The sequence below is a fragment of the Cinclus cinclus genome, chromosome 2 (assembly GCF_963662255.1).
Source record: "Cinclus cinclus chromosome 2, bCinCin1.1, whole genome shotgun sequence".
NCBI classification, from domain to species: Eukaryota; Metazoa; Chordata; class Aves; order Passeriformes; family Cinclidae; genus Cinclus; species Cinclus cinclus.
In genome coordinates, this window is record NC_085047.1 from 86,688,594 (window position 1) to 86,708,021 (window position 19,428).

General features: G+C 36.0%; 1 protein-coding gene across 1 annotated transcript in view; it reads left to right on the plus strand.

Moving 5' to 3' along the window:
- The window catches only part of TMEM131 (transmembrane protein 131), a 92,296-nt gene that overhangs the window by 11,917 nt on the left and 60,951 nt on the right, over positions 1-19,428 (plus strand). Inside the window, exons 2-3 of the mRNA XM_062514950.1 lie at positions 7,922-7,983; positions 19,071-19,111. Of these exons, the coding sequence (XP_062370934.1) occupies positions 7,922-7,983; positions 19,071-19,111 (103 nt within the window). The remainder of the gene's footprint in view (positions 1-7,921; positions 7,984-19,070; positions 19,112-19,428) is intronic.

The following is a 19,428-nucleotide window of genomic DNA, read 5'->3' on the forward strand; positions in this document are numbered from 1 at the left end:
GTATAATTTAATTTAACATACTGAAACTTTAAAATTACCATCAGTAGAGACAATAGCCAGATTTTGTATGGTCCAAAGCAGAAAAAATGGATGCTATTTGCAGATGTTTATTTCCTCTTTAGCTTCCTTTTAAATTTTTCCTCTCTTTAAATGATTTTTGAGAAGTTTCCGTGAGTGTCAGGAGTATTGTTCTCTTTGGCTTAAAAATAGCGTGCACAAAAGGTTTTCAGCTGCTGAGAGAATTATTTCTCCTTTTTATTTGATTTTTAAAAAAAAATATTTTAAAATAAGTTTTCTCATTCTTACCCCTCTATGAATAGAATTGAGTATTATTTACTGAGAAGTATTTTGGAGCCAGGAAATAAATATCTTTGGAGACACAAACGAAATTTTTGAAAAGTTTAAAAATAAAGCACCAACTTAAAGCATCATTCAAAGTAGTATTTTGGTGTTCTTTCTCTGAATGAAGTTTTATGGACTTTATTGCTACCACCTGAAATCCACCATTTTGGCCAATAGCAGATAATTTTAAAAAATTATCTCAATACAAAAAAAAATAGATGAAAATAAAAGTTGCTTTAGTTGAAGTGGATGGAAATGCACATTTCTGCAAGGCAGAAGTACAGATTTAGTACAGAATAAGCATTTGAGAATAAAGGTATATGAATGAAATGTGATTTCTTTGTGTGTCAATCTGAAATCATCTAATGTAATTTTGTCAGGAAAATAAATAAAAGCAGATTGTTGGGTGTAGTGCTTATTACTCTCGGTGAGCTTTTCTGTTTCTATGTATGTTTGTACTGCTTTTTTGCAAGGATATATATATCACAGAGCACATCTAATCAGTGTTAACGGCAAAAGAAACCTTTAAGCAGTTGCACTGTCTTCTGAAGCGTGGAACAAATGTTGTGAGCCAGATGTGTGAGCATTGGCTTCAGGGTGGAGACTCACTTTCTTCCTTTTGCAGTCTCAGCAGTAGCTTCATTGTCTGGAGCCTGTGCTCTGAATCAGAATCATGCTGTCACTTTCTGTTTCATGGCTTGCTTTAAAAGCTGAGTTGGTGACTGAATTCCTAAAAATCTGCATCAGTCTTAACTAAGGGGAAAGGAGATGAGTGAATGTGCACAATGGGACCGCTCTTCTTACTGGGGAAGGGCCTTGCTGGATAAAGAAGCTTGTCTTTTATCTGAAGGCAGAAATGACACAAAAGTAAGTTAGTGAAATATTGTATGCAGACTTAGTTGGGTGTCAGTGATAACGCTCAGTTTGTGCTGTTGCGTGCAGTGAACTAGAAATAATTTGACTTTCCTTCCCTCCCTGTGAAATAGTTAGTAGTGTGCTCAGGTATTGCAATACTGGTGATCTACTGTCTCTGTTTAGTTTGTATTAACTTGGGCATAGGTTGGTGCATATGAACTCACTCTAGTATGTATTATGTAAAGTCAGAAATTTGTTTTTAATTAGTAGTACAAAATGAGGGTTTTGATGAAGATTCTGTCCTTTTGTTGTTTAGCTTAATGTATTACTTTTTCATTTCACAGGATGATTAAAGTACATTATCTAGGAATGGTTCTATTTAAAATCTAATATATTAATAGAAAATACAAATTTGGCCAATTGGCTTTTTGGGGGATGGTCATTAGTGGTTTTAATAATGAAAGAATAAATATGTTTCTGTGTAAAAAGACTTCGAAGTATGACATTTGTACATGTGATCTTTACTTCATTTGGTGTATTTTCTTAGTTGTTCTGGCTCTTTCTGAGGTCTGTTGGAAAAAATATTAATTTCCTCTTGTTATGGAGTACTGGAAAATAAACAAGCTAATTGCCTAGGTAAGTGCAAGAGGATTTAGCTGGAAAGCAAGTCTGCTGGCTGGTGAGTCTCACTTGCCTGACGCTCACTGTCTCATAAGAGAATGACCTTTTACATTTCCAGTGAACAGTCACCTGTTGGGATGTAGGCAGAAATCCAGGCTGATAGCTACACTGACTGACTTGTCTGTCTTGGAGAACAGAACTTTTTTAAATAGATTTGTTGTGTTGAATACTGGACTGGGACATGTTTCTTAAGGCTCACCAGACTTCTGTAGTCCTGAAGCTGATTAAAATTATCACTCACATCGCAGTGTAATACTGTTCTCCTTTATCTGTATGGTATTTTATTTTTTACAATGTAATTTTCCATCCACAATATTTTTATTTTTTCATTCTGTATTCACCTGCCTGTATTCCCCATGCTGCTCAGTTTTCCACTGTTCAGGATGATTGAAATTGTGACTGCAGTTATTTCATAGCCAAAACTGTAAAAATAACTTGTCCAGGTTTAGTTCTGTGCTTTACCAGTAGTGATACAAATGTAGCAATTACATAGACAGAAGTGAGTGGTATTTAGCACATTGTAATTGTCTCATGGGGTTATAGTTACCTTGAAGTGAAACTAGTCATTAAGACAAAGAATTAGAAGCTGGACTTAAAAAAAAACCCACCTTAATGTAAATTAGGAATTATTTAAATAATTGACCTTTCCCTATTTTGGTAAGATAGGACACTATTTTTAGAATGGGAGAAAAATAATAGACTAGATGATATAGGTTTGTATAAATCCAGTTTATAAGAGAGAAAACTGGTTTAGACAAGACTTAGGAGAGAAAACAGTTCTTGCAAGCATGTAAGAGAATATATAAAGATCATTAATATAAAAATAAATCAATGGATTGCTATTAAGTAGCTGTTCAAGAGCTAAGTTATATTTTCGAATAGTTTTTGTAAGTATATGTGCCAGAATATACTTTCCTGTTTAAATGAAGAAATTAACAGTGGCTAAAGGAAAGTGTGCAAAGCCACCTTAAAAATCAGATCTTGGAGTAGGCCTCATAACCTGTGTGCCATGGAGATTTTTTTGTTGATGTGTACCAAGCACCTTGACATATTCACTGCTCTCGCATTACATGCAAATTTATTCTGTTTTTAGTAATTCAGTCACAGCTAAAGACTGGTGTTGGCTAAAGTTATTTTGACAATAAGTTCCTGTTTGCTTTGGAGATGTGTAGGATTTTAAAATTTTCTTTTTATTTAATGGTTTATACATCTGTATTTTTCTTGTTTTAACCCCAAATATGAAAGGCTTGGACAAGAGAGAATCAAAATAGGGATATATTTGAGCAAGATTTGTCTATTAGATGTATAAACTTCTGAAAAGATGCTGCTTAAGTTTTGAGGAATATAAGTGAATTCAGCTACTGTTGCTTTAATTTTTGTCATGTTATGTGTTTACCATCAAGTGTTCTGATGTTGTTGGAAAGCACAGGGGAAAGCATTCAGGAAGCTACTGGTAATAATGACTAGATAGTGCTTTTACTGTTCCAGAAAGCTGTGGTTTGGGGTCTGGGGGCTATGGTTGTGGTGGTGAGTTTTCTTTTGGCATTTTTTAGAGTTTGGAAAGCTTGGAAACTGTTGTCAGTAGAACAAGCCGTTCTGGAGCAACTGGAAAAACTAGGTTCATGGTCTTTCTGATATATTTTACGGGTTTTCCATAGTAAAGCTGACTTAATCAAAGAAGTTGCATTTTAAAGGCTGTAGACTGAAAACAAACAGAAAATGAAACTTAGAGTATTTTTAGTGTTAGCTTCTCTATATTCTGTTAGTAGTGACTTACTGTCTGACAAGGGGAAACTAAGAACACACAAGCCAGAAGCTGAAAAAAATTGACCCTGAAATCATATAATACCTTAGTAGGGAGAGTGACTGAAATGGTTACAGATTCTCAAGAACCTGTTACATTTGCTTTTTGCGGAAGCTTGGAAGAATAGAGGTTTTCTGTTGAGAGGAATTTGTGTATACCTCTAAGAAGAAAGTATTGTGTTTGGAAAGGAGACTATGGTTCTTCTGGCCTTGAAATCTGCGGATATGAATATGTATCCTTTTCCTTCTTTGGTCTGTGAACATTTAAGGTTTGACTAATAGTTATTATAACTAGCCTGCAGGCCTTTAATTGCCTATAGGGTCAGGAAGAAATTATTTTCCTAATGTGTAATTTGGCTTCTTGGCTGCTGATTTGTGCAGGGGCAGATCATGCTGTGACAGCTGAAATGCTTCCTACCCCAAATATTATGTTGTGCCCCTCTTGTAGCAGTCCCCAGTCATGTGTCAGGGATGACTGAAATGGCAAGGCAACAGTTGGTAATTTGCTGCATTTTACTATTCCAGAGTATTAAAATTATTTACTACAGTGTTAGACTGGTAATGGGGACTATGATGGTAGCAGCTTAAGCTTTGGGAAGAAGTGTTTCCAGGGGAAATTGTTAGGGACTTAGCAGAAAAGAGTCATCTTCCTTTCTAGCATGGGGAATGGTTCACCTAATAAAGCATGCCCAAATGACCTCATACTTCATTATTTACAGTGACTTTGCACATGGTAATAACCTATCGTCTATTGGTGACATACATATTTTTTGTAAAAGGACAGTAAAAACTAGTTTTGGGCTTTCATTGCAAAGTTTGTGAAGTTGCTTAGGTCAGGTAGCACAAGTGCAAAAGATGAGCAACTGCTGCTAATTCTGGAACAGGCAAAAAAGTACCCACAAGGGCATTGTCAGCATTTCACTTTGAAGAAGGCTTTGTCCTCTCTGTGGTCCATCTTGGGCAGTTTGAGGGCTGCTCTTAAGAGGGATTCAGGTGACTCTTTGTGACTCATCAGTGGAGGTTTTTTAAAATGTAATTAGTTTTGCCTCATTTGAATGAGGTTGCTTCATCCCAAGTTGAGAGTCTGAGAAGCCAGTTGCAAAAATAAGCTTTCATCTCATGAAGGTATTTACTTGCCATTTCCTTGCTTTGATGAAATAACCAATAAAGAGAAACACGGGCTTGAAAGTTAGTCTAAACCAAAATGAAAGCTATAACCACAGCAACTTCATCACTGTCTTGGTTGGGAAGTGCCTGCTGTGAAGTGGACAGCAGCCAGGCTTTACAGTGCATCTGACTTCACCTGTCATCTGCTCTCTGGAAACATTTCTTAAATGATATAATGATGAATAGCACTTCTCCTAACAGCATTATCTGCTCAGAATGTTCTGTAACATCTGTTGCTTTGCTCATAAGCTGTTGCAAAGATGAAATTATTAAAGAGTGGCTGAGAAAGTTTGGGGTCTACAGAAGGTCTGTCTGATTTCAAGATACTTGGGTAGAAAGCTTGGGCTAATTTCTGGGGGCTTCAGTGTGTACTATCCTTGTGGAAAAATTGTTGCTGCTTTCTGCTCTGATGGTGTATTGTATTTAAATCGGGGGGGAAAAAAAGCCTCAAAAATATTAAGAATTTGCCAATTAGATGAAATAGCTTTTATGCTTTGCTGGTTGTTAGTAGACTATTTATATAAAAAGTTGTTCTCTAATGAATTTTTTTTTGTTTCTCCTGATGTCACAATCTAGTGCTGTGTATTCTTTGTTTCCAAACTGGAAGTCTAGAAGGCAATAGAATGCCAAAAAGAGGTGCAATTCCTTTTGATTAATAGGAAGGTGTGCTTGTGTCTGTGATTTTTTTTGTGATTGCTGAACTTCCAATAAATAAGATACACGAGAAAACATAATCTCATTCTGTATTTTTCCCCAAGTTAAAAATTGAGAATTTCCCCTCTATGCTAGTTAATCTGTAATATGGGGTTCTTGCGCAGAGTATGAGCATGGCACTTGTGTGAAATCACGATTAACTGTCGTACTCTGCATTTTAACCTAATGTGTCAAAGCTTCATTTTCTTACGTCTTGCACTGCAATACACTTAGTTTTTTTCAGTGATTTTAAAACCAAGCTTAAACCATGAAATGAATATCTTGCATCATATGTATTGCCAGTTAAATTGAGAAGAACTCACGTGTTCTTTGTTCTGGCATTAAACTTTAAACTGACAGACCTATTCCAGTAATTTAAGTTTTAAAAGCCCAAAATTTTGTAAACTGTAGGACTTGATTTTGTAACAGCTTTTTAAATGCTGTTTTGGTTTGTTGGTTTTTTTTTTTTTTTTTTTTAATCTCTTGCCCTATGTTCTGTATACCTCTTCAGTATAAATGATTGACCAAACTCTTGCTTCTTGCATCAAGGATGGATTTCGTTTGTTTTAAGTAACATTAAGGTAATAACAATAAACACACACAAAAAAATGCTAACTTAATTGCTGACACAACTGACTAGAACTTCTCATGCCACTGTAAATATTGCAGTGTCAATGTAAATATTGCAGGACATGGATGTTTTTTATAATATGAGCTCCCCCTTTGTCCTCTGTGGTGATTCTCCCACTCCACCTGAACTGGGCTGATTTCTCAGCCTGTGGCATGTTAGAATTGTGTGGTATGGTAGCTTGAAATGTAATTGTGTAAAACTTTGTTGTTTGGGGATCTATTAAATTTGTTTCACGGTTTTTGCATACTAAAAGAGACTTGGAGATGATAGCAGCAATCTTTGTCTTATATTAACTTTTACTTTGGGGTCATATGAAAGCAAGGTTGTGTAGCTTGTGCCTTTAAGGAGAAGGTATTGAAATGTGCAGGGATGTCAGGCATCCAGAGTGGGATTTGCACACAGTGATATGTTAATTAGTATAGTGAATTTTGGGTACTGAGTGTCACCAAAGCAGCCAATGAGGAAATGTTTGGGATAAATATATGTCAAAGCTAATGTTTCTGTATGTGGTAGGTGCCTTTACTCCTGTTTACCAAGAGTGCTTTTTGTTTTCTGAAAGTACAGGTACTTTTTTTTGTTTTAAGCATCATAGAATGACATTATAATAATTGTTTTTCTTAGAGCACTGAGCTTCAAAGTGGGAGATAAAGGTCTAAATCTCCCTTTTCAGACTGTGATTCAAAACCCATCTTCCAGAAGCACATAGTCTGCTTCTGTGTACTGGGAAATCTTTAATTTCTTCCTGTTGGAAGTTGTTCTTCTTTGTGGAAAGAGATGAATGGTATCACTCACTCAACTTCATCTAGCATGAATAGTAAATGGTAAAGACAGTCATGGGAAAAAGACATAGGGTAGAGGAGTTATCATCTCTAGGACTTTTTTTTTAAATACTGTTTTCTCATTTGAGATTGCTACTGCATTTTATTTTAGAGATGTTTATGTGTGTGTGTGTGTGTGTGAATAGATTTTTGGGGAGTAAAATGTAGAACTCTTTGAACCTTTCTTTCCTCTTTAAATCATACTCATTCTTGTACAGATTATTATATTATATTTTACAGGAAGGGCAATGCCCTTATTTCTTTGTCTTTAGAAGAAAGTTGTATTCCCTGCATTTTAAGAGGACTTGAAATTGCCTGACCAAGCATGTAGAGGAAATGAATGGAGTGTTTGATCCTATATGACTGAGGCATGAATTTTTCATGGAGTTTAGTCTTATGATGCAAACACTTCTAAACTGTTTCAAATTTTAATATGTTCCTGTCAAGATGGAGGGGATAGTTGCCATGTCAAGGATTAGGCTGCAGTGTGAAGGAAGCTTTCCAGATGTACAATTGAGATTATTGGTGCGTAAATGAATTAAAAATTATGTTTGTGTCTGAACTCTTTGTAGGCTTAGATGTATTAAACTCACTTGTTCAGGTACCTGGTCTGTCATATCCATTGAAGTATGGAGTTAGCTTGGTACAATCACTCTTCTTTTTTTTTGGGACCCTAGAAGAAGTTGTTCCCTTTGGAGTTAAACAATTTTAAACTAAGATACTAATTTTCCAAGTGTGGCACTTCTCAAGCAAAGTTAGTGTCACAGACTTGTGTTTGTTATTTTGGTAGATTATGCAATATTATTTTGGTCTGTCATAGCTCTGTCTACAAAATGAGATACAGCAGATTTTAGATGTTTAAATTTTTCTTTTGATTTAATAACAAAGGGGTTTTTTGTTAAATTACTTAGTTGTTTTCTTTTCTTTGCAGCTTTCATCCAGTCAGATGGCATAATAGAAATGCTGCGTTTTGATGAAGGAGACCTATTGCAGGTATGTTGTTTGAGTAAATCATCTGAACTAGCAACGTTTCCATCTTTTTGATAGCTGCTTTTTGAACTCATGGGTTAGTGGAGTTCTGAAAATAAGCAAGCATTAAGCACAGAACCTTTGGACTTTCTAAAGTTACTTTCAACGGTGTGCTTTGGTGTGGCCAGACGTTCTGGTTCCTTGATAGTTTGTGTTGGGAATACTTGTGGGTTTTACCACAGGACCTCTCTGGTCTGTCTCACTGTTCAGTTCTTTGTGTCTCAGAAGAATTGAGGGATACTTTGTGTTTAGGGCTCATTTTGATCTAGAGTTGGGATGCAATTGGCTAACTCACCTGTAGGAACTGCAAGTGTTGCAAGATTTCCAAACCCAAAGGTAGTTCTTAGGACCAAGTTATCACTGGGTTTAAAGAAATCTGGTTACTGCAGTGAAGTAATTACTGTTGCAAATACTTGGTTTTCATGATGTTGCCATTCTTGTCAGTTACCTTTTTGTCTGAATCAAAACAGGAAAAAAGGTAATTTTAGAGAATATATGCTGAAATTTTGAGATGGAGGTAGTATTCAGGTTGACATACATAGCAAGATGGCTTGATGCTAGAGCTACATAGCTGTGAAGTTCTATTGACTAGGATTTCATATGCATACATTTTGTGGATTGTATGTATGTTGAGAACATTTTTCTTAAAATTCCTTGGTGGTGATAGTTTACTACTTGAAAGGGAGCAAAGGAGCTACCAGAGCAGTGCTTGATCTATAATTCCTACCTCTTATGTAGTTCAAAAAAGTCAATATATGTGTCAATATATTGCATGTTTCAGATTTATGATGTTGTCTTTTTTGTTTTTTCCCCACCTACCAAGTTGTTTAGGTTGTTTTTTTTTCCTTTCTTCAATCCTTGGTCCTTAATGTAACTCAAGAATATCTTACTGTAGATGTTAAGACTGTAATGTACAAGAGTAAGATACTTCAAAAATTATGTAAACTGGTGACAGGAAACATTGCAGTTAAAAACAGATAAGAAGGCCCCAGTACAAACCCCTCAAAAAACAGTCTCCCAGACCCAAATACCCTACCAAACAAGCAAAGAAAAAAGCCTCAGGTTCCTCATTAGCCAGTTGTTCAGCTGTCATGTGCTAAACATACTCTCATAATAGATATATGTGCATAGGCTTATGTTTGGGTGTGTAGAGTACAGTGGTGGAACTTTTCCATGTAGTGGTTATAGTCTCAATTATTAAAGCTTTCAACTGTGAATATTTCTTTAACTTGCATGAAGATACCACATATCACCATAAATATAAGGAAAAACCCACAAGGCTTAGTTTCTTTTATATATTCTATTTGAACATATTTTGTTTGACACAAGCAGTTTAATAAAAACAACAGAGATGTGATTGGCCCAGTGTTTAAGGTAAAGATGATTGGTGTAGTTGCATTCACTCAGCTATATTTTAAGTGTTCCTTTCTCACCAGGATTACTTTTTTAAACTAGTTCAAATTAATCTTAAAAATCTGTAATTTTCTTACTCATTTTAGCACTCTATTAACTTCTAGTTCTTAGACTAGAAAGTAATGGTACTGCTGTGAGCCACTCAATAAGTCATATAAAGATGGGAAAATAAAAGGATTGTTAATTGTACTAACTATTGCAAGATGTAGCAGTATTATTATGGTGGGACAAAGGCAAGCAATTCTGCATGCTGCACTATAAAATTTGCAGTGCTTTAGCTGGCTTTGATCTGCCACTTCCCTTAAGATGGTGCTGAATGATTTAAAACAAAACAAGAGAGACAAAATTTCTGATAATTGGTTTGTACCTTTTATGTTATCATTGTGGCCCTTAAGCCAAGCATACCTATGTAAGTGAAACCACTTCCTTTTAGTCAGAATGATAGTGTATGCTGTTTTCTGTAGCTTACAAATTATTTGGGTTTTTTCATGTAGATATTAATATTGTGACCTCTTGTGACTGCTTACTGCAATTTAAAAAAAAGCAGTTGTGCTGTTGTAAAACCAGACTTATGTCTTGTGACCAGCAGTTACTAAAGTTTTAAACCTACTGTGATGTCACTGACTGTTTCTCTTTTGGGCTTTCTATAAGCTTTCAAAATGTCTGTTTTCATTACAAATACCATGTTGTAGTAGTAAATCAGTATTGTCTAATGTTACGTCACCTTCAGGTGGTGGGGTTTTTTTTGTTTGTTTGTTTTTTTTTTGTTGTTTTTTTTTTTTAATAAAAAATTCAGTACATAAAGTGATTAATAATCAGTGAGGTATCAAAGCTATCTCCAGTCTTGGTTTATCTCCACTTCCCCCAAGAATCTGGTATCTTTAGAGCAGAAGCAAGCTTTTTCTTGTTTGAAATAGTTGCTTTATAAGTAAGGTAAATCAAATGCCAAGCCTTGAATAATTTTACTTTTAGAGATTCTTGCCACCTCCTTCCAGTTAGTGTTAACCCTCTTGATACTGGTTTTTTTTGTACTAATTTGGAGTACATGCTGCTGGTAGAATACTTCTTATGTCTTTCAATCACATTTTAGGAATTTTGTTGTAAAAAATAAATGGAATGTGTTGAAAAGTTTGATCAGTCTGACTGAAAATAGCTATTTATTGAAAGAGAATAAATCATTAAATATTTAAGTAGAAAAACATTTCATTGATGAAAATAAACTGACAATGGAAATTGTCATTCCCATGACAATGGAAATTTTGTGAGCTAGCTCATGCTACTGGATAATTAGCAAAAATAGAGACTCTTCTCTTTGGGTGTGGACTTAGAGTTTGTGGTTTAGAAAGTGCTATACCATGTATAGCAACCTTCTGTCTTGCTGGAGCAAAAGTGAGAATTCTACTCTTTAGCTTGTGCTCGGATTAAGGGTTCATATCTAAACAAATTTATGCTAGTTCTAGCCTGTGAATTGAATTAAAATAAAGAGGGAATTTCTTAAGTCTGTCTATTCACCTGAATTGATCGCTTTAAGAACTCAAGCTTTTTGAAGTCTTCAAATTCATTTAGATCCTGAGCATGGGGTAAGAATAGTGTTAATGTAAATGCAGTGTAGGGATTGGTGTTTTTCTTCAATGGCAGGTGGTTTGCAGATGTCTGCATAGTTGTTTGGCACTTCAGAGACTTGGTTGATTGTAATGGACCTTGGGAGATCATGTATATGTTTTTCAGGTGGTGGTGTGTGTAGATAGACTATGCCTGGCAGGTGCTTGACTCTTCTGCTCTTAAAACCTCTAGAGAAGTATGTAGGCTTTATGCCTGGTTTTGCTGCTGCTTTTTTCCTCAAACGTATGTGTAGTTGGGTTTTTCATTCAGTTGTTTTGCCTCTTCATCATGATAATTTTGTGCTAGAATCTACCTACAACTTCTTCAAGCAATTTTTTTACAACACTCTCTAAATTGACTGAATTTTTATTTGTTACTACTTAAAGTGTAGAAATTACTTAACACATTGTTCTCAGAGAGAGGACAGAGTAGTTCCTTCCCTGTCTAGTAATGCTTGTTTTAGTAATGTCAAAATGAGTTGTAAGTTTTTGACAGCGTTTTGTTGCTCATATAGTTTGTATTTCATTGTGCTTTCCACAAACGTTGTTTTCTTTAGTGTGCTATCAGTTATTCCCTTACCAGTTTTTATTTAAGCTCTCCTTCAGCTGAGCTTTGCTATGTCAGTGTCGTCCTGATTATTGGAACCCTTGTCCAGACCTGACAGATGCTTCATGTCTCTGACAATGATGTCATCTGCAGCTATTAGGAGGGATGAAATAAGCTACAACTGTTACTTTTAATAATTTGTCCTTTCATATTAAGCCAACGTAGTGGCTCACTTTTTGAGGACTTAATTCTGAAAAGTGAATGGCAAAGGAAAAATTATTTTTTAGGGTGAAGTTTGTTTTGTTTTGGGGTTTTTTGTTAGTAAAGGACTGTTTCCCAGGTCCTTCTGTTTGCTGTTAGAGCTTTTGCCTTGGGTATCTAATGTTCTTCTGCACAGTGTAGTTGGGACCACCATTTTCTAGAGTGATTGATTTTTATTTTTTTAGTCAAACTGTTTGGAAAGTAATTCTGCTTACGTGGTAGTATTTTTAAAGTAGTGTATTGCTAAACTGAAAAAGGAAAATGGTAAGACTTTTTGTCAAATTATCTTAACATGAATCTGCTGCAATAATTGTAAGCGCATGAAAGCATTTTTTACAGGTAAACTCCTAGAAATTATTTTACTGATAATTACTGGTTTGCAGAATAGCTGAAATAGGGGGAATAAAGAAAAACTGTGTACTTATATATATACTTAATACATATTTGCTGTGTTTGTTCATACACTGCTGTGAACTGCTTGTTACAAAGACTGGTAGTGAGAATTACAATAGTCCTACATGACAAAGAGACAGGACCTTAATATGACTTGCAGTGGCTTTGTAACACAGAAGATGTGGAACCAAATTATGTTTGTGGGACTCAGCTGTGTTGATCTCTTACTGGTGGAAGTTTAGTATTTTCTGCGTGATTTATACTTAATTCTCAGTGGTACAGCAAAGAATTCTCCTAACAGAAGTGGCAAGCATGCGGTTCTGGATCAGCAATAGTGTTTTCAGGGAGAAAAGTCTAAGCGTATTTTTAAATTAACTTAAATTTTCCTGTTGTATATTGACGAATACAAGCTTGTAGGTGGGCAGTAAAGTGGCTGGACCATTGACCTCGATGGGTGTATTCTACAGGACAGAGTTCAGCTGGGAGCTGGTTATCTGTGATAGAGCTTGGAACTGAGGCGAGCACTCCTTAATGTTCTGTTTAACAGCCTGGTTGGTGGTGTGGAGAGTGCTCTCGGTGAATTCGGAGATGATTCCAGATTGGCCAAAGTAGCTGCTACACTGGAAGGTGAGGCTGCTCTTCAGAGGGCCTTCAGCAGGCTGACAGGAAGGTCATGACTTTGAGCTCAGACAAATGCAAGGCCTGCACCTGAGAGAGAATGACCCCGTGTGACAGGATGGGCTGGGCCGTGACAGCAGCTCTGCAGAAAAGACATGTTCACTGAATTGTGAACTAATGTGGGCCCAGAAGTTAAAGGGTGTGATTTTTTTCGCTCCACCTGTGGGACTGCAGCTGAGTATTGTGTGCAGTCTGGGCTACCCAGTGTGAGGAAGGCACTGACATACTGGAGCAGGCACAGCAGAGTAGTACAGGATGGTCAGGGGCTGGAAGGCTTCTCATGTTATGATGTATTTTTTCAGCTATTAGGAGAAAAAAATCAAAACTGTTTGCTGTGGGCAACGTGGGATTAACAGGAACCAGATTTTTCATTGTGTGCAGTGGAAGGATGAAAAACTTTGGACACAGATTCCCAAACCCATGCAAGAAAACAGACTAAAACTTGAGGATGTTCAAACACTTGACCGGGTTATTAAAATAAGTTGTAGAATTTCTATCTTTTGAGATACCCAAAACATGATTGCCGACACCTGTGAGCAGCCTGCACTAATGAGATCTCCACTGAGCAACAGCTGCCTTGATGGTCTCTGGAGCTTTCTTTCCCATGTGTGACTTTATAAAGGAGTAAGAACCATCTTAATTCATTGCTATTGCTTGTGAGCAGATGAAGTTCTGCTTCTTGTACTGGAACAGTTGCCACCCCCAGGCTTTAGATTAAAAATAATTGGTGCCCAAGAGTGACTTGCAAAGCCAGTTGTCAATAGCATGTGTTACATCAGCCGCAGTCAACTGATGATGTTTTTGTTAACGTATGTGAGTTTGGGTCATAAAAGACCAGGGCAAGAATTACTTCAGTCCACTTTCAGCTACCTTTCAGATTACAGCGTTCATTTTTGCATTACCTTAAATGAGATACTCCTCAATCATTATGTTTATTTTAATTGCACTAATTATTAGCATAGAGCTCATGAGTGAAACAGTGAAGATTTAAGCTGCCATTTATGTATCGCTTTTGTAGCTATCTCTCCACATTTAGCTGTAAGCAGTACTTACCTCTTCTACAAGAAGGAACCAGTCTTACTATGAAATAGCAAGATGTAGAATGTTCTGAGTCTTTCAGACTGACTGCAACAGTCTTTTAAATTGGTGTGGATACTCTCTTGTGTAGCAATATAGAAATATTTGGTTGATGAGAATTTTAACATTAAAGAAATGTATTTGGTATTGGAAACCCCAGGTCTTGATTAAGAGGGTCTGCCTCCTTGCATTGCCCCAGCTGTCCTTTTTGAATACTTCTGAGCTCTAGTTCAGTTGCTTAAACATAGGTAACCAGTGCTATTTGAGATATCCTGGACTGTCCTGGGTATCTACATGGACCTGGCAGATATGGCACTGGGTGTAGGAGAAACTGTGTCCTTCTGGGTGTCAGTCTGAGACCAGGCAGACTGCCCTAGGACATTTATCTCAAGTGGCAGCAGATGCCTATGTTTAGATGACTGAATGTAGTGCTAGGAAATACGACCTCTTACCAAGAAGTGAAGAATAGCTATTATAACAAATTGATGAGACATTAGAATTAACTTGGTGGTTGTGTCTGTTTGTGTGTTTGGTGGGATTTTTTTTTTAATGTCCTGGCTGAAGTTAACAGCCACAGGTTTTTCTTCAGAGACAGCCTTCAGGCTGTAAGGTATGGATTTTGATTCTCCGTGTATGCAAGATTGTCTGGTGTCTTCCACAATTATACTGAGTCTTTAAACTGTACTTCAAGGTACAGATTCTCTGTGAAATCTGCCTTGAGAATATAAGCCTGTGGAGAGAAACTATTCTTAAGTCTTGAACCATGGTGTTGGCTGACTGCCTTGAAATTTTCTAGCTCACTGTGTTCAAGTTTTCTCAAGATCTTTATACTGAAATCCTTTAGGTTTATAGTTTAATCATTCTAGGGTTATATAAGAGATTAAATTAAGGCATGATACTGTCAGGAGCAACAGCCTAAATGTTATCTGCAGTCTTAAAAAAAAATTAAAAAAAAGACAATAATTTGTCTTCAGGACTTGAACACAGCTTGTTGGGTGGAAGGATCATAAATGCCCAGGACTGGTAAAAGGGGTGATTTTTTCCTCTCTTGCTTTCTTCCTGCTCAGTTGAATATTTCTGCTGTTCCTTTTGTGCTTACCTTAGGTTTTGTTGTTAGGGACTTGGATTGGGAAATTAATCCAATTGAAGTTTTTTTTCCCCCTGTAACTTATCTTTTTATACATCTTGAAACATTAATAGAGTGTACATGCATCACACTTCCTGATCTGTGCATTGCAATATTTTCTTATTTGTAATGCTTCTTCAATACAGATAAGATGTAAGAAATGTTTCGTATAAATCATATTTTACTAATTCTGCTCTTTTACAATGTATCCTTTATGGAGGAAAAGACAAAACTGTATTTTTTAAAGAGCATAATTTTATTTATCTTTGCCGGAGAAGCCAATAGTGTTAAGCAAAACTTACACAATAAATAGTGGATTGATTAGGTACATGACTTTAGTTCGTGGCAGTTTTGTGCAGTCACACAGGAAAAATAGCAGGCCACACTGCAATGCAATAGGTCCACAATTATATCTGGAGATCAGGCTAAAAAAAAAGAGTATTTAGGACTTGTAATTGAACACAGTTGTATGTTTTTGTTTACTGCTTGGCTTGAAAGATTGACATGTAATAAAAATGAGTGGTAATTATAGAAACTGCCACATGAGATTTATTTTTGGTTTAGTTCCATGATGCTATAGTTGCTGAAGTTGGTATGCTATTTCTTTGCTCTTGGTTGACGCTGATCCAAAAAACAAACTTTAAAAGCCCCAGCAAAATCCACACTACAAAATGCCCACAAAAGCAATCAAACAAAGCAAAATGCTCCTGCTCAAAAAACAGAGCGTGTATTCAAATGAATTTAAAATACTGCTTGTTTTTAATGGACATCTGAAAACAAAAACCAGGCTTTTCCTTGTAAGCACGAATCTTTGATGGATTTTTGCTTTTAAATATATCTCAGAAATACCAGTCTTAGCAGAATGATTTATGATTTTAAACCTGATCTACAGATATTCAACTTAATATTTTTGTAGCAAATCAGTAATTTCAGAACATAGGGAAAACCTTGTGTGTGCAGTCAGATAATTCAACTCCCAATAGTTAACTACTAGCCATGGCAATGTAGTAGTTGCACTTCTGTCAATTATGTGTATTTCCATTTGTTTCTGCATTTTTCCGGAGTTTAATTTGATCTCCACTACCCTCTGTCTAAAAGTTGGCCTGGGTGGGATCTTAGACTGAGTCTATTATTAGTGGTATGGACAGCCAATTATGATGCTTAAGAGTACATATAACTAACAACTTTCTGTATGAAATTGTTAACTTAATAGAATGTGCTGTCTTGTTAGAGCCAGAGCAAGTCGTCAAGGATGGGACAGTGCTGGTAATGGCTATTTTAGTTGCCCTGTCATAGGATCTGAACCTGTTAGCTCCATTTAGCTCCATCATCTGACTGCCAGGTAACTGCTGGTAACTTATGTGCTTTAGTTATGTTTTGAAATAAAAAACCCCTCTTCATTGTTGAATGAAAGGTTTTATTTAATTTCAGTGATTAATGTGCTTTCAAGGACATTGGTAAGAATTACAGGGTTTTATATACAGTTTTATGTATCTGTTAACTTCACACAGAGTAAGTTTGGTTGTTGTGGTTTAACTCCAGCTGGAAGCTCAGCTCCACACAGCTGCTTGCTCTGTTTCCCCCCTTGGGATGGGATGGGGAAGGGTATCTGAAGAGTAAAAGTGAGAAAACTTGTGAGATAAGATAAAGACTCCTAAATAGGTAAAGCAAAGTAAAGAAATAATGGAATTAGAATCACAGAATGTTCTGAGTTGGAAGGAGCCACAAGGATCAACGAGTCAAACTCCTGGCCCTGCACAGGACAGCCCCAAGGTTCACAGCATGTGCTTGAGAGTGTTGTCCAAACACTTCTTAAATGCCTACTTCAGTGCCAAACCACCCTCTGGGTGAAGAACCTTTTCCTAATATCTGACCTAAACTTTCTCAGACACATGCTGTCACGTAAGTCATATAGCCACTGTCCTTATCTTAACCCATGAGTTTTCTTATGGTTGAATTGAGAAAATGTGTGACAGTTTAAAACTGGAATGTTTGCCTTTGTCTTTCCAGTTTGAGAAAAATATGAGGAATTGAAGGAATAGATCTGCCTTTTTCTGTTTAATTTCTTTAGACTTCAGAGCTAATTAACTTGTTAATTAGCAGTGCTTCCTAGAAAGTTTTAGATAGAAAACATTTTGTACCTTAAGCATTGATCACTTCACTAAAACTGATTTTAAATTCCTTCCTTCTTCATTTGAATTGAATTTCTCTTACAGCCTGTTGTAAATTGTTTCAGAGTATTTACCTATATCTTACTGGAAATAGAAAATGGAGTGTGGCATCAGAAGTTAAGAAGCTGAACTAAAAGCTTATCAGTATATGAGTAGTATACCTTAGCTGGGAAAACATGGAAAGATGTGTAAGCTTTTTTTCCTATTCATTAAATTAATGGTGTTTCAATGAAGAATAAGAAATAGACTGGTTTCCTAATTACAGTACAAACATAGTAGGTAAGTTTAAAGGAAAACTTGCTGACTTTCCAATTACAGTAACATAGTATAAAATAACTTCACTTGTTTTTAGTCTTTTCTTCACTGAGAAGAAACTGCATTGATTATTCTGTACTGTAAAATGTAATTTCATGTGAACCCTTCCTGCAATATCCCTTTAGCAAGGCAGTCTGACTCTGTATATTAGAGGTTTTAAACCAAAAAAAAATTAATGAATGCTCTGTGTTGCCTTTCAAAATTGCAAATAAATCCTCAAGTTACAAATGGATTAGCTTTGTTTTACAGTGGTAAATAGTACACTTCCAGCTTTCTTTAGTTTGATGTAAATTGGAGGGTGAGTAAACCAAGTAACTTCATATTAAGTCTGGAACACTACTTGGATTTGCAATCCAGAATTGATCCTTGACCTGAATCAAACATTAATGTTTGTAGCGACTCAGTGACTTAATAGAAGTAATTATAAAATTTTCAAAAAGTGTCTCCAAATAGCAAAATCAAAATTCCTCTAATAAAAGAATCTATATTTTAAGTAAAGATAATTTTAAGAAACTATTTTTAAAAAAATACTTTTAGCTTAGGAAAAAAAATAGAAAAAACGTGTAACTTTTAGAAATCAGTGAAGTGTCCACCTAAAGGGACTTGATGTTTAGTTCTGAAATGAGATGTAAGTTTGCATTCCCCTTGCAACCAAGTGGCATGATTGTGCTAGAGCTGAGCTCGTCAAAGTGCACCATAGACTTTATCAGACCAGTGAGCTTTCTTCTCATTGTCGGGAGATAAGTATTCAGCTTGGCCATGAAATGTCTGAGAATGATTAAAATCCTCAGTTTGATCTCCACATTCTGTGGGAAGACAGAAGTTTCCCAAGTCTGGTATGTTTTAACATTGGCTCTATCAAGAGGACACTGCATGTGCAGACTTCTAAACCAGTTGGTATTTCTTAGGCAATTCTTTCCAGCTAATTGGAAATCCCTAGACAACCTAACCTCCTTGTTTTCAGGTAATTAACTGAAATGTACAGCAGAGTGGAAGGAAGGGTATGAATAATAGAGGCTAGAAGATCATTAGCAGAGAAGGAGATGATGTTTCCTAGTCAAATGGAGATTATAGCCTTCTTTGTTTTCTAGGTGTTAAATTACATCAGTGAGATAATTGGTGGGCTGTTTCTTGTTTTAGATGGTTTTCTTTGTAGTTTTTCTTTTGCTCCATACAGTGTTAAAATTTCCTGGACTTTTTCCTTCTCTCCGTTTTTAGGTTGTTAAGTTGCTGCTTGTTTTGTAGTTCATGGGTATTACTATCACAGTTTTTGTGCAAGGCCGGACTTAATTTCTTTAATTGGAAAAAGCCAATTTACATTTTCTGCTTCAGTTCAAAACTTCTTTTTTCTTTCAAGCTCTGATATGCTAACTTTTTGGCAGTTGCCAGCTTGTTATGTTGGGGTTTTTCCCTTGCTGGTGGTATAATGCTGTTGGTCTCTTAAATTTAATTATTTTTTTCTTTTACAGACTGAGACAACTTTAGGCCTCAGTTCATATCAACAGAAAAGGTAAGCATCTTTCTGAAAGTTCAATACAGACTTTAAGATTTTTGATATTTTTCATAAGAATAATAAAGGTTTAGTGTAAAAAAAGATCAGATACAAACCATGTGATTTTTTTCAATTATTTTCTCATACAGATGAAATGAAACTAAAATGTGAGATAGTTTTTAATATTGGTCGGCTCAATCATAGAATGGTTTGGGTTGGAAGAGACCTTGAAGATCAGCTAGTTCCATTCCTCTGCTATGGGCTGGGTTCCTGTCCCTCACTACCCTATCAGTAAAGAATTCCTTCCGAATATCTCATCTAAATCTTCCCTCTTT